The 23,400-nt window shown below is 44.6% G+C and overlaps 1 protein-coding gene across 2 annotated transcripts in view; it reads left to right on the forward strand.

The window, feature by feature from the left end:
* The window catches only part of CD83 (CD83 molecule), a 197,843-nt gene that overhangs the window by 152,605 nt on the left and 21,838 nt on the right, over positions 1 to 23,400 (forward strand). For both annotated transcript variants that reach the window (XM_074398465.1, XM_010338030.3), the window contains exon 3: positions 20,739 to 20,841. In XM_074398465.1, coding sequence (XP_074254566.1) covers positions 20,739 to 20,841 — 103 coding nt within the window. The remainder of the gene's footprint in view (positions 1 to 20,738; positions 20,842 to 23,400) is intronic.

The following is a 23,400-nucleotide window of genomic DNA, read 5'->3' on the forward strand; positions in this document are numbered from 1 at the left end:
TGGCCATGAATAATGCTGCTCACTTATTGTCTGTGTTAAATGCCAGCCTTGGAATTAGAGCTTTGATAGAATGATTAAATTTGTACCTTCATAAATTTTGAATTTAAGTTTGCGAATCACTGAACGAAAACATCTGCCTCTCGGGTAAGGATGAGATGGAAATACTCCTTAAGGTAGATTTGCTATCACAGGAGTACAGATTCCAGAGTTTTAGTGGAGATCTTGGAATTCACACCTCAGTGGGCTTCACAACTTTAATTGCGAGGTTTTGAAAAAAATCTCCAAAAAGAAACTGTTGCTTGAAGCCTGTGTTTAAGGAAACACAGATGTAATACTGATGCTCACAGCCGCTTAAGAAGTAATGCCACGCAGGTCTCCCAAGCGATTTATTGGACGGGTCTAGAGGTTCGCAAAATGGATTTTATTCCATTTATATTTTGGTTCTTAATCCTCTTTTACGCCAAATACTTCACATTTCCATTTAGTATTTCAGAATCTATTTAAATAAATCACTAGAGCTTAATGGAAAATCAAAATCAAATTAAATAATGGGCTAACTATTCAGCTGCTAAGTTTTACTTTAGCCATTGCAAGGTTGGGAAAAACCACAGGGCAATTTATAACTAACCCAACTGCTCAGCCAGAGACCTCTGTATCAGCTGTCCCCTCCTGGGCATACTCAACCTCTCTCAAATGACACATGGAGAAAACATCTGTTCTTTGACAAATACCTACATAAGAACGATTTAAATTGCAAACCCAAATCAATATCAAATGCACATCCTGCTGCATTTTAAGTAGAAATAGGGGAGATAGCAATGTAGAATTCATTGCAAATCATAAAAGTTTATTTACCAAGCTTAATGCTCAGAAGGGAGTTAAACTCCTTAAAATAGAGAGAGTGCTATATAATGTTGAGAATTAAAGGAATAGTAGCGAATCTGAGTGAAGAAACCATGTTTTCCTGAACCCATCTTTCTCTTCAGGGTCAGTAAGTTGCACTAGCATCTCTAGAACTCTCTGTTTTTTCTCCTACCTTGTTCTTTATTAGCAATGCTGTTATTCCATCTTTAGGATCACTGCCAGACCAAAACTTCCTGAAAAGGTAACTTCCCTTTATATCCTTTTTTTTTTTTGAGATGGAATTTTGCTCTTGTTGCCCAGGCTGCTGTGCAATGGTGAAACCTCGAGTTCATTGCAACCTCTGCCTCCCAGGTTCAAGCGATTCTCTTGCCTCAGCCTCTCCATTAGCTGGGATTACAGGCATATGCCACTATGCCCAGCTAATTTTTTGTATTTTTAGTTGAGACGGGGTTTCTCCATGTTGGTCATGCTGGTATCGAACTCCCGACCTCTGGTGATCTGCCTGCCTCGGCCTCCCAAAGTGCTGAGATTAACAGGCTGAGCCACCATGCCTGGCCAATTTCCCTTCATCTCTTAAAGCTGTCCTGTCCTTGTTTTCTCAATCTTTCTTCCCTTTCTTCTCTATTTCAATATGCTGAAGGCACTTTTAGCTGGTGGCACAATCCTAAATTCTAATGATTTATGAAAGTAAATTTCTGAGTCCTGGGACTGTAGGTCAGCTGTGCCTCAGCTGTGTCTCACTTGAACTTTTTGGGCTCCTCTAGACTTGATGGGGTTTTGTTGTAAGCTTCAGGTCAGGTTCAAGTCCGCTCTGTGGGTTTTTCACTCTAAGACCCAGGCTGGAGAAGCAGTGGCCACCTGAGGCATCCGTTTCTCATGGAGAGTAACAGGAGTGCCAGACAGGAGGTGAGAAGACACAGTCCCTCTGAGTCTGCCTTTGTGCTGGCACGCCACCATTGTGCCACATCCCATTCCTTGGTCAATGTACGTCCGATGGCCCAGCCCAAAGTCAAGGAATGGGGAGTTGTATTCCATTCAGGATTGTGGGCCAGGAGCATGAAGACTGACTGAAGACTAATACAATCTACAATAGATGGGAGAAGGTGGAGTGCAGTGATCCCTCAATCACTCATATAAAGTATCATAAAAAGCCGGGTGCAGTGGCTTACGCCTGTAATCGCAGCACTTTGGGAGGTCAAGGCAGGTAGATCACGAGGTCAGGAGATCGAGACCATCCTGGCTAACACGGTGAAACCCCGTGTCTACTAAAAATACAAAAAATTAATCAGGCGTAGTGGTGTGCGCCTGTAATCCCAGCTGCTAGGGAGACTGAGGCAGGGGAACTGCTTGAACCTGGGAGGTGTAGGTTGCAATGAGCGGAAATTATGCCAATGCACCCCAGATTGGGGGACAGAGCGAGACTCTGTCTCAAAAACAAAACAAAACAAAACAAAAAACATAAACTAGTTCTCTAATGTTTATTATGCTAGGGATGCTCTGCCCTTATTTCAGCACTCAAGGTTAGTGCCTCAACTTCTCTGGAAAGAGAAGGCAGAAAAAAATATAACTAGTCCATAGTCATCGTAATAATGCTTGGAATTTATTGTGCAATTGCCATGTGCACAGGTAGTTTATACATATTCATGTAATGAGTACCCATATCAAACTGCAACAAATGTAACTTTTTATGACTACACTTAATTTCTATTTCGGTTTTTGTTTAGTGCTCTCATTCCAAAGCGTTTCAGAAATCAAATCTTTTTCCCAGCAAGGGTGGAGGTGATGGGGCGGGGTCTGGTGTGGTTATCACCTGTCCGTGCCAGAGTGGTCCTGTGCGTCCTCAATCCTGCCTGGCCTCCAGTCACCCATGTATGTAGCATTGCCACTGCCCCCACCTCACCATGATGAGGCCCCGTGGGTCTGGCTCTCCTTGGTCACTCCTTTGCCCTTCTGGGGAGCAGGAACATTATCTGGCTGTGCTGGCACAGTCCCTTTCTGCCTGGCTACATCACCCAGCAATTTCTGCTCTATTGCTTCCCCCCATGCTGGGCTCAAGGGACTTTGAGGTCTTAAGGTCTTCAAAGGTTTCACACATGTTCTTGGGTCTGTAAAGCTATTGGGGTTCTATCAGTCATCCTTTCCTCAGTGGGCTTGGCCCAAGATGGGGTGGAGAGGGGCAGGAGGCAATGGAATTATGTTACAATGATTAACTCTCTTCATTCTTATCAGTCTCTTCTCTCAACCTGTGGAATCATTTCTGGGTTCATTTGGGGTGATTTGGCTTTATGGAATGTTCCCAAATGTGTTGTTTATGGCACAATTTTATGTCCTGATACCTTCATCTTTATCACAGGTGGGAAATTTCATTTTGAGGCAGATGAAAGAGTTCTCCAACTTTGACTCAGCGAAGAAGTGGAAAAAGGAGAATTTATAGGATTCGAAAGCTAAAACTCTTCTCTAGGCTAAACTGGCTCTACAAAAAAAAGCAAGTTTTAAGTGGAAAAGGGCAAAAGTTTGTTTGGGCTGCTATAACAGAAATACTAGAGACTGAGTGGCTTTTAGATGACATCTATTGCTCACAGTTCTGGAGGCTGGGAAGTCCAAGATCAAGGTGCTGGCAAATTCAGTACTGGTGAGGACCTTCTTACAGGTTCAAAGATGGCATCCTCTCGCTAGGGCCTCACATGGTGGAAGCCGCAAGAGTGTGCTCTCTGCCTTCTTTTGTAAGGGTACTGATCTCATTCATGTGGGCTCCCCCTTCATGACCTAATCACTTCCCAAAGGGCCCACCTCCTAATACACTTTGATATGTGAATTTGGTGGCAAGAGGGAGACAAAAACTTTCAGTCCCTAATGGGTCTTCTGGCATCGTAACTCTAGTAGGAAGACTGCAATAACTTGTGTGGGACCAAATCAAAGAGAATTTCTAACAGGATCGTCTGTTGGGTGTTGGGGAGATGGCCTCAGTTTGTGGGGCAAAGTGAGGATTGAGCATTTTCAGCTCTTGCTACTGCATTCCAGATGGAGAGAGTTTGAGACAAAGTCCACCCCCTGCTCCCAAAACTGGATCCATAGAGGTCCAAGACAGCGGTGAGAGGCTACACTGAACTCACTGATTGTGCAACCTTGGAGTTTCGGAAACAGATTTCAGTTTCTGGGTGCCTAGAAAGCATGTATAAACACAGTGCAGTCCTTCTCAGTTTCTGAAAAGAGCTGATGAATGTCAACAGCCATTCCATCATGTCTGATCCTGCCTTAAGCAGTGCTTCTTCAATTTCAAGAGATGTTACTCCATAGCTGAGCATTGGGGAATAAACTTCTGTGACTAGCAATAAAAGGCATGTTCCATATGCACACACACACACACACACACACACACACACACACACACACACACTGTCTACATAAATGATTGACTTGGGCGAGACATCTCATTCTCTTTATTCTCTGTTGGAACCACATAATTTTTTTTCTCTCACTCTTGGTTTCTCTCTCATTTGTCATGCATTGTGGTGTTCTAACCAAGTAGTATTCTTGCTATTATCACCAAGGAATAGGGAATAGGAAATCAGGCTTTTTTCTTTATTCTTTTTTGATATAACTGTTCACGTTTTTTCAGCCTCAAAGCATTTTGAAAGAAGTTGGAAGTTAGAACACTTCTTGAAGTACGACTGTTTGTTACTTAGCTTGTCTGATCCTTGTAAAATAGGAATAATGGGAATATTGATCAGGAGAAAAAGGGGAGATGCAAATTTGTACATGGGGTATCACCCTATTTGCATTAAAATATATACATAGAAACTTACTGGAAGGAAATATGCCAAGATGTTGATAGCGGTTATCTCTGTGCTGTGAGATGATGGACAGATCTGAATTTCTTGTTTATATCGCCCAGCTTGATTGCTCTTTTCACTAAATTTGTTTCCAAATGACTTTTTCTGTTTCCAAAATCACATTCATTCCCAAAGGACAAAGACTTGCTGCCTTTAACAATATATTTTTTTTAAATGTATAGTAAGGCTTTGAAGGAAATCATAAAAAGACTTTCAGCACAGTTTTGACCACTGGCAATTCTTTGGAATAAATGGATAAGGTGACCGATTTGAAGGAACAAGATTCATTTTGATGTATAATTTCTGGCATATTGCAAAATCAGTTATGGTGTTTTGATAGCCATGCCCATACTTGGGGGGAAAGCAGGCTTAGTCCATTGTTCTTTTGATATATTTTTTTTAACTCCAGATCAGTGTACCATGTGAATGTAGTAATCTGACTAGTCATCTGGAAAGTTCCTGTATATGAAAAGCAAATTTTTATCTTAAAAAAACCCTTTCATTGAATGCTTTTATATAAAACAAACCTTCCTGACTTGTTATATAAAAAGAGGAACTATATTACACTGAAACTAAACTGTGGAAAAAAAATGTGGTTCTGAAGACTATTCTCTGGTCTTAAATATAGAATATGAAAATCAAATATGATCAGCTGTCACACACAAAAGTGTATTTTATTAATAAAAAGGAAACGTAGAACACTGTCAAACTGGGAGTAAACATTTGCTTTACACAAGGTTTTGCTTCACAGGCTTTTAAAACTTGATCTTACCCAAAAGGCTGAGAGGCTGAAAAAAGGTGAACAGTTATATCAAAAAAGAATAAAGAAAAAAGCCTGATTTCCTATTCCCTATTCCTTGGTGATAATAGCAAGAATACTACTTGGTTAGAACACCACAATGCATGACAAATGAGAGAGAAACCAAGAGTGAGAGAAAAAAAATTATGTGGTTCCAACAGAGAATAACAGGCCTCTTACGTAGGTGGCCTCACTATCTCTAACTTATTTCTATTGGCATATTTTGGCTGGGAAAGAGAAATGCTTATATTAACTATCTCATGGAATTGATAATTTGAATATTATCTGTATTAAAAGAAGATAAGGCATATGACATTGAGTATTAATAGATCAGAAATATTTATCTGATTGATGACTCAGTTAGATTTGCTTTTCCAATGGACACTCCATAAATATTTGAATGCCTCTATGTCTACTGTGTGCATAGCCTTATGCTAATTCCATGAATACAATGCTAATGTGTTTCCAGCTAACATCTGGAAGGCTTATTCTGCCAAAGACGAGAGATCACAGTACAGAATGTTTTCAATAATCGTATTTTATTTTCCATCCTGTACTCACATGGTTCCTGTTCTCAGTGACTTTATAGTCTTATTGATAAGACTTCAAATATGCAAATATTGAGTAATATATCAGGCTGAGTTCTAAAAAGTATTATATTGACTATGGACAGGGGCCCAAGTGGAGAACACACAAAAAAAGGATTTGGGGTGGTCAAATTGCAGAGGCTAAAGGAACCAAGGAAGATGGTTCCTCAAACCACCTCCAAAGAGGTGGTTTGAGGTGTGTACCATGCAAGGATCATGTACTCATTTGTCTCTAGTCCAAATCAGACCTCATTTTGGCAATTTTATTCATCATCAACTACCACAATAATGTTGTATAACAAGTAACACCCCAAGTCTCACTGGCTGACACCACAAACATTCATTTTTTTTTTTTTTTTTTTTTATTCACAGGCCTATGGATTGGCAGGGACTCAGCTGATCTTGGCCAGGCTCTGCTGGGCATGGCTCCAAGCTCCAGGTCTACTTTGGACCTGCTTCATGTATTTTGTTCGGGAACCGTACCACCTGGGGCATAGTCTCACGGTGATGGTAGAAATAGAACAGGCCAAGTCAAATCATGCAAGCACATTTAAAACCTCTTTTACATGACTTCCACTTGCATCTGTTATTCCAGGCGAAGCCCATGGCTGAGCCAAGCTTCCATGGGGTAAGGAAAAACACTGGGCTCATTCTAGGAGAGCTACTGCACAGTCACATGGCAAAGGTCATGGGTGCAGAATTCTGTAACAGGGAGAGAGTGAAGAATGGGAAACAAGAATTCAATGTACCACAGTCACATTTTTGAAAAAAAAAATAGTGGAAAAACTGCAAACAGTATAGGAAAAAACAAACCAACCAAAAAAAATACAGTACAGGAACCAAGTGAAGAATGCAGGTGGAGAGAATCATGTTTAGCTGGTCTGAAATGAAAAGACTAACAGTAGTCACATCCACCACTATCTTTGAGTTTGGAAGTTTGTGAGGGGTCTAATGCTGACCAGTGGACCTTCCTGGCTCCAAAAAAAACCAATCAACCAACCAACCAAACAAACAAACAAAAAAACGGTAGACTGGAGTTAAATGAGAACTTGAGTTGGGAGAAAAATCTTCCTTCTTTGGGAGATAAAGCCCAGGCAGCAATAACTGAAGGAGGCAGAGTACTAGGGAGTACTAGCTCTTCAGGGAGAGCTGCAAGGAGAGCGAGCTGTGTCTTGTCTTGTTGAGGTGCCTGGACAAGATGAACATTTCAAGTCTTTTTCAGTTCCAGGTTTCTATGATGTCAGTGCTACTTCCCTTCCCCAAACCCCACAGTGGCCAAGCATCACAGTGCCACAAGTGAAAAGACCCGTGACGCCCTTTATAAGTTCTTCTTTTGGTTTCTCTAGCACGGGGCAGATGGAGGAGGAGAGAAAGGCCAGAGGTCTCTTTCAGGGTTGTTGTCTCTGGTTGTCTAATTGATGCCAAGACACCATCCCTTGGAGCCTGGTTCACGACACCCAGCTGCATGGCATACTTGAAGGGCATGATGTGGGGATAACAACAGACCCCTGCCTGAGCACAGTGGCTCACGCCTATAATCCCAGCAATTTGGAAGGCCAAGGTGGGTGAATCATCTGAGGTCAGGAGTTTAAGACCAGCCTGGCCCACGTGATAAAACCCTGTCTCTACTGAAAATACACACACAAAAAAATTAGCTGGGTGTGGTGGCACATGCCTGTATTCCCAGCTACTCAGGAGGTTGAGGCAGGAGAATAGCTTGAACCTGGGAGGTGGAGGTTGCAGTGAGCTGAGAAAGTGCCACTGCACTCCAGCCTGGGGGACAGAACAAGACTGTCGAAACAAACACACACACTAACAAACAAACAACAAAAAAACAGACCCCTGATTTGTGTCGACTGCACTCCATACAAAGGCCAGCTTCTGTTGCAACTTTCCCCTACAGATCACAGGACCTCAGAAGTCATCTAGGTGGAGCTAAAGCATTATAGAACCTCACTATCCCTCGGTATTCTCAGTGTACAATGAGGATAATACCAGCTACCTCAAAGGATTGTAGTGAGGATTAAATGAGAAAATATATATGAAGTTCCAGTACAGTATCCAGCACAAAGTATTTAATAAATAGTAACTTTACACACACACACACACACACACACACACACCCACACACCCATAAGCATCCCAGTATTTGGAAGCAATCAGATAATTTGCTTTTTTTGTTTTCAGAATTCTGTTTGGTGTTGTACAGACGGTGCTAGCCTCAGGCAGTGCCGCAAGAGCAGATCAAGGCCCTGATTAAAAAATTCCTCAGTGGCTCGCAGCTAGATATGGCTGCTTACGAAGTCCTTACAAAGAAATGTTTATCAATAGGCAACATTCTCTGGTCCGGCCCCACCATGGAAGTACAGCAGGGAATCATAGGCATCCCCATCCCCGTTGCCCTCCTGTGCCCAGACATACACTTGGCCCCAACGGACCTCTGACTTGCTCCGCGGGGAAGATAGCATTGTGTCCATTGCTGTGGGCCCCACAGTGTGAAGCATCATGGCTTGGAAACTCTATATACCCAGTAAATGAATGCTTGTTGAATAACCGACCGAACATGCCCCATGTCGACCTGTCTCCTCAATGCACATCCACCATCCACCTCAGCTCAGGGACCTCGCTGATTTTCAGAACATGGGCTAAAAACTACCATAGGGTATCTAATTATACCTTCTGGGTAGAAGGTATTCTCTCGTAGGAGGCCTTAGCCAAGTTTGAGAATAGTGACTTTGGATGGAATGAGCTGCATAACGGACAGCACTGGCTGGACCAGCCACTGGGGGTGTCTCTGGCTGAAATTTAACTAAGCTTCCATAGACCTTTCACCAGATTTACTGAGAATGTTGATTTCCTCTGTTAAAGCTTACACGTCAATTCAGGGAACTTCCCCATAAGTGTTGTGAGACTAAACGTGGCTTCTTGTGGGTTCTACATGGGAGCTCACCAGGATGTCACCCAGCCTTTGTAAAGGTCTGCCTGGTTTCCTGTAGCTAGTGGTCAATGCCAGCAGCTGTACCTATGCCCAGCACTGGGAGGCTCAGCCTGGGCCCTCACCCGGCCATAGGCTGCCAGCATCACTAGTTTCCCTGCTTGGCATCTAGCAGCTGCCTTTTTGGCCTCTAAACTTTCTTCCTCTTTCTTCCTTATGTCCTCAATCCCTGCAGCTCACCATTGGTCCATCTGCCTATCACTCGCTTTAATCTTTTTTTTTTTTTTTTTTTTTTTTTTGAGATAAAGTTTTGCTCTTGTTGCCCAGGCTGGAGTGCAATAGCACTATCTTGGCTCCCCGCAACCTCCGCCTCCCGGTTCAAGCGATTCTCCTGCCTCAGCCTACTGAGTAGCTGGGACTACAGGTGCCTGCCACCATGACTGGCTAATTTTTGTACTTTTAGTAGAGATGGGGTTTCACTATGTTGGCTTGGCTGATCTCGAACTCCTGACCTCGTGATCTGCCCACCTCAGCCTCCCAAAGTGCTGGGATTGCGGGCATGAGCCACTGTGCCCTACTACTTACTCGTTTTAATCATATCTGAGTAGATATCGCAGGTTATATATTTCACCCAACAGAACTTCAGTCCCAATTCTCATTTCCTTCCTTTCATCCATGAGCTTTATGTGGGAATTTGCATGTACAGTTGTGCCTGTGAATTCACAGGCACCCCCATAGGCGCCAGGTGGTCAAGTCCTGAGTGGGGCGGGTGAGCAGCTTGGGAAGTCGAGGCAGGAACAGCATGGGCCTCTGGGTGAATCCTTTGCTTCCCTGCTTTGGAAGACACCTGCCTGCAGAGCAAGAGTTCTCTTGTGGGAGGTTCATGGCAGTGTGGGACCCTAAGTGGTCACTGGAGCCCACCCCCAGGTTTCTAGCTGCAATGGGCAGGGGTGGGTGAAGGGAAATTGAGGGCATGTCAGCCGCTTACGCCTGGACAAAGAGGGCATGTGGGTCACAGTGCTCGCCAGGTGTTCTCAAGTCTTGCTTGTTTGTTGTCAAGAGAAGGCAGAATTCTGCATTGAAACAACCCTCTGTGATGGCCAATTAAAACAGCCTGTGGATTTTTTCAGGCCTGCGCACTGCTGGGGGAGAATGCTGGCTTACAGAGGCCTCTCCTGAGCTTCAGTCCTTCCACTCCCGGGAGCACTATTGTTAGACTCCCTTTCCATGCAGAAGGCCACCCATCCACACAAGTGGGTGGATGTCAGCATCTGGGCCCACATCTTCTGACTCCAAGTCCGTGTATCCTGCTGCCATGTGGCTGATTTCCCAGTTGCTGAGTTTGCTCAGTGCACATCTTGATGGCTGATACCTGTAATAGCAGAAGCTTCATTCAAGTCTCATGAACCCTGAGTCTCAAGGTATGAAACATATTAGGCCATGGGAGGGCGCCTAGCTTGTTTTGTCTTTCTCTTCCACCAGGGACATAAGTGTACTGTGGGTGAAGGCCATCTGTCACACTGTGTAATCTGAACTTGGACTCAGAGGTTCTGAGTGTTTCTTTTCTTTCTTTCTTTTTTTTTAAATTTTTTTTGAGATGGAGTGTTGCTCTGTTGCCCAGGCTGGAGTGCAATGGCATGATCTCAGCTCACTGCAACCTCCGCCTCCCAGGTTCAAGCGATTCTCCTGCCTCAGCCTCCCAAGTAGCTGGGATTACAGGCACCTGCCACTACGCCCGGCTAATTTTGCATTTTTAGTAGAGAAGGTAGTTTCTCTATCTTGTTCAGGCTGATCTTGAACTCCTGACCTCAGGTGATCCACCTGCCTCGGCCTCCCAAAGTGCTGGGATTACAGGTGTGAGCCACCACGCCCAGCTGAGGTTCTGAGTCTTAGTGCCACCCTTGCTATTGTCTTCCAGCATGATTTTAGGCTTGTGCTTTCACTCTGCTGAGACTGAGATTCCACATCGATAATAGGGGAGATTTGAACTAATGTATTCATTGAGATGGTTTAAATTCATATTACATAAAACCTACCTCAAGCAGGCATAGGCAAGAACTTGATTACTTCATGCAATTCATTAAAAAGGGTAGGGGCTTGATCCAGGGGTTTGAACAATATTTCCAGGAACTGGTCTGTTACCCTCTTAGCACTGCTGTCTTCCTTCCATTTCGGCTTCATTTCAAGGCTCCACGTGATGCCAAGAGGGCTGCTGTTTACTCTACGTCTACTACCTACCAGATGCTAGTGCACAGAAAAAGAGGGAGGTGGCCTTTCTCTGAAGAGTGGCAGCTAAAGGCTGTGGCACATCACTGACTCAGTTGTGTTAAGTGCCTACCCCTGGGCCAGTCCTCATGGCCAGAGAAATGTGGTACTCCAAATGGCCAGACTGTCACATGCCCACCCCACATATGGGTGGGGCCCATGAAACACATATGGGAAGAGGATGTGAGATGAGTGCTTTTCCAAAAAAAAGCAGGGCATGGTTGCCCAAAGAGCGGCAAATAGGTACTGGGTGTTAAGTTTCATTATTGATGTAATGTTACTGTTGCCAGGTAGAATGATCAGATGGTTTCAAAAGTCAAAATGATATAGAAAAGCATGCTCAGACAGGGCGCGGTGGCTCATGCCTGGAATCACAGCACTTTGGGAGGTTGCTGTGGGCAGATCACCTGAGGTCAGGAGTTCAAGACTAGCCTGGCCAACATGGTGAAGCCCCATCTCTCTCACTCCCCTGGGTGTCATCGTGACAAGCGGGGGAAAGCCAGAATGGAGCGGGAAGCCAGAAGCCTCCAGCCCCCAGTCTCCCCAGGCAGTTTCCCATCCAAGCCCCAGCTGGGCCTGACCCTGCTTAGTTAGGGAAGAGGGCACCCAGTTCCCAGCTGGGGTGCCCTCAAGCTGCTATGGCACTCAGGGCCTGCCAGGATGAGCACCGTGGTACATGGGTGTGATGGTGCCCACCTGCAATCTCAGCTACTCTACTTGGGAGGCTAAGGCAGGAAAGTTGGTTGAATCTGGGAGGCAGCGGTTGCAATGAGTCAAGAAAAAAGAAAAAAGAAAAGCATGCTCAGGGAAGCATCAACTCACCCCATATGTTTTCCATCCTATTCCCTTACACTCCTTGGAGGAACACTACAAGATTTTTTGGATTTTTCTTCCTTCCTGTGTTTCTTTTTGTAGAGAGAAGCAGATATACTCAAGTCTTATTATTTCTTCACAAAAGATAGCATTCTCTATATACGCTTTTGTACCTTGCCTTTTCACTCAACAACGTCTCCTGAAAATCATTCCATATCAGTTCACAGGGATCTTCCGCGTACTTTCTATACCTGCTTAGTATCTCATTGCATGTGTGTGCCGTATTTTATTCCAGTACTCTGTACTTAGGCATTTAGGTAGCTTCCAATGTTTTGCAATTATAAATAATGCTGCAGTGAATAAACTTGGGCATTTGTATTTTTATACAGTGGAAGGGATATATTTGGGGCAAATTTGTAGAAGTAGAATTGCTGGGTGGAAGGGTACATGCATATGTGGTTTTGTTAGATGTTGCTGAGTTCATCCCCAGAGGGGTTGTACCATATCGGAGCTCCACCTGCAATGTACCAGGGGGCCTGTTTCCTTAGCCTCGCCAATAGTGTGTATTGGTAAGCTTCTGAATTTTTTTTTTTTTTTCCAATTTGATGAGTTCAAAACGTGCATTTAATTTACATTTTACTATAAGTATTTTTTTTTTTTTTTTTTTTTTGAGACAGAATGTCTCTCTGTTGCTCAGGCTGGAGTGCAGTGGTGCAATCTCGGCTCAATAAAACCTCTGCCTCCTGAGTTCAAGCGATTCTCTTGCCTCAGCCTACCTAGAAGCTGGGATTACAGGCGCATGCCAACACGCCTGGCTAATTTTTGTATTTTTAGTAGAGATGGAGTTTCATCATGTTGACCAGGCTGGTCTTCAGCTGCTGACCTCAGGTGATCCATCTGCCTTGGCCTCCCAGAGTGCTGTGATTATAGCTGTGTGAGTCACTGCACCCAGCCCTACTACAAGTAAATTTGAACACATTTTCCTATGTTTAAGGACTAGTGTTATATCTCTTTTAATGAATTATCTGTTCATGTCTTTAGTCTATTTTTCATTAGGATTTTTGTTATTTTTTTTCTCACTTTTAGAAGTTTTAAAATTTTTAAACTTTCTAATCAGCATCTGCAAATGCTTTTCTGTTTCGTGTTTTTACTATGTTTACGCCTTTTTTAAAAAAAAACTTTTTAAAATTTTGTAGTGATATTTACCAGTCCTTCCTTTGTAGCATCTGGATTTTGGTCATATTAAAAAATCTTTTCTTATCCAGGTTATACAGGAGTTCACCCATGTTCTATTCCAGCACTTGCATAATTTCATTTTGCATCTAGGTCTCTGATTAATTTGGCAATTCCTGTGATAGTGTGAGAAATAGATATGATTTTATTTTTTTCAAATGACTATCCAGTTGTTTGAATACGCTATCCTAAGAAGACTGTCTTTGCCTCAGTGATTTGGGGATATTTGAGGATAGCACCTTTATATAACCTGGATGTCTATAAGCATTTGGGTCTATTTCTTGACTTTTTATTTTATTTCATTGATCTTTCTGTATTTTTACGGGTTAGTACCACAAGTACCACACTGTTTTCATTACAGGGGCTTCACAGTGCACACTAATATAATGTAGAACCACTTGTCTTTCAGATATAATTTTTTTTTTTTTTTTGAGACAGGGTCTCACTCTGTCACCCAGGCTGGAATGCAATGGTGGGATCTCAGCTCACTGCAGCCTCAACCTCCTGGGCTCAAGCGATCTGCCCGCCTCAGTCCCCAGAGTAGCTGGCACTACAGACATGCACCACCACGCCTGGCTGATTTTTTTTGTTGAGATGGGATCTCACTATGTTGCCCAAGCTAGTCTTGAACTCCTAGGCTCAAGTGTTCTGCCTGCCTTGGTCTCCCAAAGTGCTGGGATTACAGGCCTGAGCCATTGCATTTTGCCCAGATAGAATTTTTTTTAAAGATAGGAGTTCTTGCAGAATATATGTAGGCTGATGAGAATAAGCAAGTAGCAAGTTGGGTCAGGAGAGAGAGGAGATGGCTGTGAAGTCCTTCAGTAGGCACAAGTGGAGAGGTCTTGGAAAGGAGGCAGAAAATGCAGATTCAGGAAGTTAGTAGATTTGTTGACGAGAAGGATTCTCTTCTGATTTTATTTTCTGGTGAAATAAAAACCAAGGTCAACAGCTGAGTGCGGACAGGAAAGAAAGATGAGAAATAGATATCTTGTGCAGGGGGACTGCAGAGTGATTGACTAGGGGATTACCCAGAGGGTGTTGGGGCCCACTTGAGTTTTGTGGTCATAAATATAAAGGAAGAAGTAGGTGTAGTTACATGTTTTCCACCAACCTTGTACATGGCTTAGGTTTGGGAGCTGAGTAGGCAAAGAGGTTAAGTGTAAGCAGACTTGGGGTTTAGCCTCACAAGCATGACAGATGGGGCCAGGGGTTAAGTGTGGAAGAACCTGGATGCAAGGGAGCAGGAAGAGGCCCCTGGATCCAAGCTGGGTAAGAGGGACAGATGTGAAAAAGATGATGGTGCCAGTGGATCAGAGATCCCAAGAAAATTGCTGGAGTCTATGCAAGGGGAAGCAATGACCCTGGATATTGACTGAGGAAATGGTCTTGGGAGTGGGTGGAGAAAGTCGGATAGAAGAAAAGATGTCAACAAGGAGATAAAAACAGAAGAAAAGATGTCAACAAGGAGATAAAAACAGAAGGGCCAGAATGTAAGGTGGGTTGTCTTTGTGGTTGTGATGACAGTGGTGGTGGCAGAGGGACAGTGAGCCAGATCCTGGACTCTTGATGAACGGGGCAGTGGCTGGGAGGTTGGAGTTGACTGCGGGGGCATCACTATCATGTAGATGAGAGTGGGTAGGCAGAGGCATCCAAATCAGTCATTCTTCAAAAACCTGCAGAGTTGCAGCACCAGGAAGCCCTAGTCTGTTACTCACCAAAATCTCCCCATACCCCTTTTCATTCTATTTCCCTGGCAACCTTCCAGGGTTGGATTTAGTTGTGAAGTCTGAATCTAAGAGACTTGTCCAAGAGATTTTTTTGTAGAGCTTACCATTTCTTAAAACCCAGAGGCAATCGGAGAACCTTGAGGGCGATCATACAGAGCCCTTTATGAAGGGCTGGCATGAGTTTCACTGTGAAAAGAGCCTGGGATTCCTCTGCAGTGTAGACCAGATGAATAAATTGGAAATTCAGCGTCATGATGGAACTCAGAGTCTAGACCTTGAAAGAGTCAAATAGGCAAAACCTGGATGAAACCACAAAGATCACTGCCTGCTAGAGCAGCCTGCCCTGGGTCCCAAATCAAAGGCTTAGCTCTTTCTATGAGAGCTCCCAAGAGCTGAAAGCACTTCAAGTTTCCTTTCCCATCCAGATTTCCTGAGAATCCCAAAACATTTGAAGCCAGAATATGAAGACTACAAATGTCCCTCCCTCCCAGGTGAACTTCACCTGGGCACGTTCAGAAGGCAAAGCTTTCCTAAGGAGCCCTGGTTTTATCGCTGACTCCAGTGTTGCTTTGGCTACGCCACTAAGGGTGATCTTACCTGGAGTCCCTAGAAAGGAAGGGAAAATAGATAGTGTCGAGGAAATCAGTCTTTCAGGGAGCAGAAATAATTAATGGATTTAGGATGCAGTCCACATATGAGGTGACAATGGTATATATGGGATGTAAGAGCTGAGTATTTCTAAGGGTTAAAGATGATGGTCTATGAGCAGTTAAGATATTAGCAATAAAGTTCAGATTCTTTTTTTTTTTTTTTTTGAGACAGTTTTGCTCTGTTGCCCAGGCTGGAGTTCAGTGGCACAGTGTCAGCTCACTGCAACCTGCGCCTCCTGAGTTCAAGCAATTTTCCTGCCTCAGCCTCCCAAGTGGCTGGGATTACAGTCATGTGCCACGATGCTTGGCTAATTTTTTTTTTTTTTTTTGTATTTTTAGTAGAGATGGGGTTTCACCATATTGGCCAGGCTGGTCTTGAACTCCTGACCTCAGATGATCTCCTACCTTGTCCTCCTAAAGTGCTGGGATTACAAGTGTGAGTCACTGCACTTGGCTAAATTCATTTTTTTGGTCACAGCTGTGTAATAATAATTTGGAAGTTGACATCTATCCTTTTGAGGTAGAAAAAAAGTGCACCCTGGACTTGAGATCCCCCAATCCATGCTCACATAGGCAGTAGAGGGGAACAGGTGAGAAAACCCACCTCTGTTTCCATGCTATGTGTCAGGAGGTCTTGTGTGGAGGAGAGGCAAGGTCCCACCACCAGCTCTTACTCTTAGGACTGGGTTCCAAGGTTGATGGACAGGGTCTGGACAGGGGAGAAGAGGGTGGTGGTGAGAGAGGTGAAGTTGGAGACATTCACCATTCTTCTACATTTCTCTGCTCACAGAGAGAAAAGTGGTGCTTGGGGTTTACCAGCCCTGAATCCCCATCTGCAAGAGATGACTCAAATCTTTCGGAGACACACATCTACAAACACATAGAGAAAGACACACACACACACACACACACACACACACACACACACACACACACATCCACATGTCCACAACCACATATATATCCACTTTCATATAGGCATGTCCTTAAATGCACAAACCTGGAGTTGTGGCTCTTCTCATCCAGACACAGGCAGCAGCCCAGGACCCTCTGATTGCTCAGTAACCTGAGGTCACAGATGGAATAAAGGAGTCTCATCACATAGAGAATGTGTTTTAAACCCAAACACCAACACTGGTTTCTAAAAAATACCAGTCAATGGATACATAAAGTATATATATATATATATTTTTTTTTTGAGACGGAGTTTCGCTCTTGTTACCCAGGCTGGAGTTCAATGGCGCGATCTCAGCTTACCGCAACCTCCGCCTCTTGAGTTCAAGCAATTCTTCTGCCTCAGCCTCCCGAGTAGCTGGGACTACAGGCACACACCACCATGCCCAGCTAATTTTTGTATTTTTAGTAGAGATGGGGTTTCACCTTGTTGACCAGGATCGTCTCGATCTCTTGACCTCGTGATCCACCCGCCTCAGCCTCCCAAAGTGCTGGGATTACAGGCGTGAGCCACCGCACCCGGCACATAAAGTATTTTATTTAAATACCAGCCCTTTGATAAATAAAGGCTATCAAAATCAGCTTGAGGTCTTGCGGACTGAGTCTGACCAGGCAGGGACCCTGTGGTAAGTCCTCTAGCTCAGCTGGGTGATCTTGGGCCTGCCTGACACCTGTCTAGTTGCCCCGAGTCCTCAGGGTTAGGGGTCTGATCTTGCTCCCCAGCCTGACTTTCCTGTCCCAGTTTTAGTCCCTGGCACATACACTCACATCCCTGATGCTGGTCTCCTGCCTTCCTGAGCTCTCCTCAAACCCTTACTGTCTGCCCCATTCCTGCTTGTACCAAATGACCACGCTCAGAGCCCAATGAGATCTTGGCTTCTGCTACCAGGCATCTGACCTCTCTCTTTCCTGGCTGGCTGACCTCCTGTACAGATCTACTTTCAGCAAACAATTATTGAGCATCTACTACGTGCCCAATGCTATTCTTGGACCTGAGACTAAAAGAGGTGAATTAAGACATGGCCTCCACATTCTAGTGGAGGAGACAAAATAAAAATAGACATACAAATATGTGAGATAATGTCAGATTGAGATAAGTGTTCAATCTGGGAAAAAATAAGGCAAGATACAGGGAGGGTATGGGGCTTAGATCTTTTAGATAGATGGTCAAGACAGACTTTTTTGAAAGAGTGACACTTGAACACACGGGTGAAATGAATGAGGAAGTTGGGCTATGATTCAGGGCAAGAAGGTTCTAGAGAGAGGGACAAGTAAGCTCAAAGGTGCAGGAAGAAGTATATGAGCAGAGGATTTCAGCATAGACATTCCTGCGATTAAAAAAAAAAAAAAAAAAAAGGCAGCTGGGTATGGTGGCTCATGCCTGTAATCCTAGCCGCTCTGGGAGGCTGAGGCAAGCAGATCACCTGAGGTCAGGAGTTCAAGACCAGCCTGGTCAACATGGTGAAACCCAGTCTCTACAAAAATTAGCCAGGCGTGATAGTGGGTGCCTGTAATCCCAGCTACTTGAGAGGCTGAAGCAGGAGAATTGCTTGAACCCAGGAGGCAGAGGTTGCAGTCGGCCAAGACGGCACCACTGCACTCCAGCCTGGGCAACAGAACAGAGCAAGACTCCATCACAAAAAAAAAAAAAAAAAAAAAAAAAAAAAAAAAAAGAAGCCGGGTGTGGTGGCTCATACCTGTAATCCCAGCACTTTGGGAGGCTGAGGTGGGCGGATCACAAGGTCATGAAATCGAGACCATCTTGGCCAACATGGTGAAAGCCCATCTCTACTAAAATACTAAAAATTAGCCAGGCATGGTGGTGTTTTGCTTGTAGTCCCAGCTACTCAGGAGGCTGAGGCAGGGAAATTGCTTGAACCCAGGTGGCAGAGGTTCCAGTGAGCTGAGATCACGCCACTGCACTCCAGCTGGGAGACAGAACAAGACTCCCTCTTTAAAAAAAAGGCAGGCTGGGCGCAGTGGCTCACGCCTGTAATCCCAGCACTTTGGGAGGCCAAGGCGGGTGGATCACGAGGTCAAGAGATCGAGACCGTCCTGGTCAACATGGTGAAACCCCGTCTCTACTCAAAATACAAAAAAATTATCCGGGCATGGTGGCGCGTGCCTGTAATCCCAGCTACTCAGGAGGCTGAGGCAGGAGAATTGCCTGAACCCAGGAGGCAGAGGTTGTGGTGAGCTGAGATTGCGCCATTGCACTCACGCCTGGGTAACAAGAGCGAAACTCTGTCTAAAAAAAAAAAAAAAAAGGCTGGGCAGGGGGGCTTTCTTCACACGGTCCTTGAAGGACTGTGTTGTGCCAGTGGAAAGTCTTTCCACTAAAGTGCCTCAAATCAAGCCTGAGACCAATATCTCTTGTGTTTTGTTTTTGTGCCACTAGCTGGATTACGTGGTTTCTTCCTCATGTCAACAAATGAATTGTTTCACCTCCCTCTTTCCTCCTTGGCAGACGATGGGCACTCTCTCTACAGGCTTTTAGTTTCTAAGAGAAAAAAAGAAAGCAAAGAAAAAGTAGGAGACGAAAGAGTTACTTCTGTTTCTTTGGTTCATTCAGTGAACAAACAAGCCCCTAACTGGAAAGTACAGGGTGACGAAGAAGTAGCCCTCAGGGAAAAACCTAATGGGAAATTTTATTTTAAAACACAGTTTACAGAGCCACACTTTGGGCTTTCCTTCCAGCCCTCCTGTGGTTCTCAATGGCCCATGGGTGTTCAGGCCTTCACGCTGGGGAGCCCCGGGAGCAGTGGAGGGTGTTCGTGAAGGTTCTACTGGCCTGAAGGGAGGGCTATGGGAATGGCGACTTGAGACCTGGAGGCCAGCGGACAAGAGCTCTATACTGGGGTTGCTGGGGAGCGGAGAGTCAGAAGGGGCTGAGCATGGAAGCCGTGACTCTCGGCCAGAGCTCAGCAAGGGGCAGCTGCTGCCCTTGTCTCTGGGCAGGCCTAGGTTAAGTGTGTTTTTTTCACTCAAAAGCCCTTCTCTGGAAAGGAGCCTCACAGAGCACACTTGGGCGGAGGGGAACACCCGCCTTCTCCTTTTACAGGACTTCCTCCTCCTGCAGATCAGTCCAGCCAGGAAGTCAGAGGCTGGGTGAAAAGCTGGGTGTCTGGGGGGTACTGGGGGTTTTGCCCCCATCACTGGCAGCAGTCATCAGGCAAGCTATTTCCAGCCCATCACAAACTTCGTTCTGCTTATTTACGACCCATTCGGCATCTGGCAGGTGTTGAAGGCAGATGCCAGAAATATGTTCACCAGCCCCCCTTCCTCGGGACTTTTTCTTAAAGGGCATGCGTCGCTCTCATTTCCTTTTTCTCCTAATCCTTTCTCCTCCCCTGAATTCTCTCGTCACTACTTCTCTCCCTCCTCCTAGAACCGCCTTCCACCCCTGCAGCCCACTCCCCACAGACCCTCAGAGAGAAACTCTGTAGAACTCCAGAGAGGCAAGCAAGGCCCACCGCAAGAAATGGCATTCAATGGCCAGGTACGGCGGCTTCTGCCTGTAATCCCAGCACTCTGGGAGGCTGAGGGGCAAGGATCACTTGAACTCAGGAGTTCAAAACCAGCCTGGGCGATCCAGTGAGACACTCCACACCCCATTTCTAGAGAAAAAAAGAAACTGTATTCTACTGTGTAAGCTTTTTGAGAATGAACGACTTGCCAGGGCCTAGTAAATGTTTACTAGTGAATTAAAACTCCCCTCTCTCCATACTCGTTCCCTGTGAACCCCTGCCTGGGGAGGGGCAGGTGAGAGAACTAATAAAACATTCTAGAGCTTTCTCCCTGGGTGCCCAAACTCTGACCAGCTTCTCAAATGTCTACGTTCAAAATGTTCTGCCATGCTTTATTGGCACGCTCTCGGAGAGAAATAAAACAGCGAAGCCCTGGCCGTGAGGAACTTGCAATCAGACAGGAAGGTCTGGGGGTCAGGAGAAAGGGAGAGGGCCCTGGCTAGCTTTGTTCCTCGCCCAAGGTTAGCGATGCCAAGTTTGCTCTTGGCAGTGAGAATACGTAACCACAATGTTTTCTAATGATTTGGGTTTTTCTCTTTTTATTCTCGCAGCAGAGAAAATGTGAAGGTGACAGCTACTGGTTTCAGAAAGGCGAGCAGCTCTTCATTTGTGTTCACCTTTCTCTTTTCACCGAAAGTGAAGATCAACCCACAGGTAAGCTCCTCTCATACATTCGAGGAAGAGGCCACGTCAGGGCTCAGAGCTACTGCATTTTCACTCCCCTCCCACGTCAGACACACGCTGCCAAACACTCTCTAGGGTTTGATGGTAAGGCAGCCCGGAGTCAGCCTGAAAATGCTTCCTCAGGAATGGTCTTCATCAGAAATCTCTTCATACTCCGTATGAGGACATGAGGAAGGCTATACTGTGTGTGAAAATACACTTCCGCATCCACCTCTGTGGGTTAAGAAGGGGTTCCTGCGACAGCAAGCTGTTAGGTTATTGAGCAGGAGATTGGATACTTCTACTGTTCATCAATGTAGGTTTCCATGTAATATGAAAAAGAGCCTTTGCAAATTTCTAGAAATGCTGAATCAAGTCTAAGAAATACCTGGCTGCAAGAAAGTAAGGGAAGTCTGAAGGGTCAAAAATGGAGGGAGACCTCTGACCAGCTTGAGCTGTCCCGGGGGCTGCTGGGGATGGGGTCGGGGAGGGCAGTCGGCCAGGCTGGGAATGTGGTTTGGGAATGTTGATTCACTTTAGAACATACTAAATCAAGGAGCTTAGGCTTTCATGACCGGTAGGCACACACGAAGGGGCCTGGAAGAGTAGAGAGTTGGAACCGAGACCCCGGTGTAAAGATGAACACCTACTTACGCAGGGAGATGACAGGGAAGCTTGCCTGAGAAAAAGAAAAAAAAGCTCCCCTTAAAATTAATTTATAATCATTAATGTGCCCTCACATGGATATGATACTTAAATTTATATTACTAGAGTGGTCTAAGACATGTCCCACTAAGGAATCAATATAAAGTGCTTTCGCATGCTAGTAATACCCTTGGGAACCTTGTTGAAACAAAAATAAAACCTTTCTGGGAGACCATACACTCATCCTACGCCTCCTAGCTTATAACTAAAAACTACTGTACAGTCCTGGGCATGGTGGCTCATACCTGTAATCCCAGCACTGTGGGAAGCTGAGGTGGGTGAATCACCTGAGGTCAGCAGATCACCTGAGACCAGGAGTTCGAGACCAGCCTGGCCAACATGGTGAAATCCCATCTCTATTAAAAATACAAAACTTAGCCAGGCGTGGTGGCATCCAGCTAACGGGGAGGCTGAGACAGGAGAATCACTTGAACCCAGGAGGCAGAGGTTGCAGTGAGCCGAGATGGCGCCACTGCACTCCTGTCTGGGTGACAGAGCGATACTGTCTCAAAAACAAAACAAAAAAACAAAAAACAAAACCAACTACTATACACATGAAAAAACAATCCCCCCAAAACCAATAGTTTTAGTAAACAAAACAAAAAACAATATGAAACCTCCACCAACTTCAGATAAAATATAATTATCAGATAGATTAAAAATAAGCATGTTTAAAATGAGAAGTCATAAAAGAAGTACAATAATATTAAAGAACATAACAGAATCAGACATCATCAAAAAGACCAGATTGAGCTAAGTACTACATCAAATATAACGCAGAAATTTAAAAATTACCATTTGAAACTTACTATGTTAAACCCTAGATTATATATTATCAAATAAATAACTAATGAATGGAAAGAAAGCCTGTGCAGAGAGATAAAGACACAGAACATGCAGAGGGAGGGCTTCCTAACAAGGGGTGTGCATGGCTAAGGTCCAACCACATCTGTTAGATGTTCAAGACATAATAAATGAGGACTAATGAAAGCTATGAACCACAGCAGGGTAAATAACATAAAATCCTCTACTGGACACAACATAGTGTAACTCAAAGAAGACCAGCAGGGCCCAGTGGCTCACACCTATAATCCCAGCACTTTGGGAGGCTGAGGCAAGCAGATCACCTAAGGTCAGGAGTTTGAAAACAGCCTGGCCAACATGGAGAAACCCCATCTCTACTACAAATACAGAAAAAAAAATTAGCTGGGCATGGTGGTGCACGCCTCTAGTCCCAGCTACTTAGGAGGCTGAGGTACCAGAATCGCTTGAAACTGGGAGGCAGGGGTTTCAGTGAGCCGAGATCAAGCCACTGAACTTCATCATGGGCGATAGAGCGAGATGCTGTCTCAAGGAAAAAAAAAGAAAAAGAAAAAAAAAGATCAAGTTGAAAGGCCAAGATCTTAGAGGCTCTCAAAGACAAAAGCATTGCCTACAAAGAAATGATTTACCAGGTTGTCTGGAACTTTAGAACAGTAACAATAGAAGCCAGAAGACCAATGACATAATATATTCAAGTGTTGAGAAAAACTAACTTAACTTACATTACAGCTACACTATGATTCAAGGATATGGGCAAAATAAACACTTTCAGATGAAAAGGAGAGCATTTTCTATTCAAAGACCTTTGCTAAAAGAATTACTCAAGAATGTACTTCAGAAGGAATTGACCCAAGAAAGAATTAGTGAGATGTACAATATGAGATAAATTTTAACAAATATCTAATATGTAAAAAAAGATTACTTGGTGAGTAAAAAAAACAAAGTGGAATGAGGGTACTGGTCATAATAGTAGGTGAGATGGGCAGAGTTTGGGCATTTGGGCACTTTAGGGAAAAGGGTAGC

The sequence above is a fragment of the Saimiri boliviensis genome, chromosome 4 (assembly GCF_048565385.1).
Source record: "Saimiri boliviensis isolate mSaiBol1 chromosome 4, mSaiBol1.pri, whole genome shotgun sequence".
NCBI lineage: Eukaryota > Metazoa > Chordata > Mammalia > Primates > Cebidae > Saimiri > Saimiri boliviensis.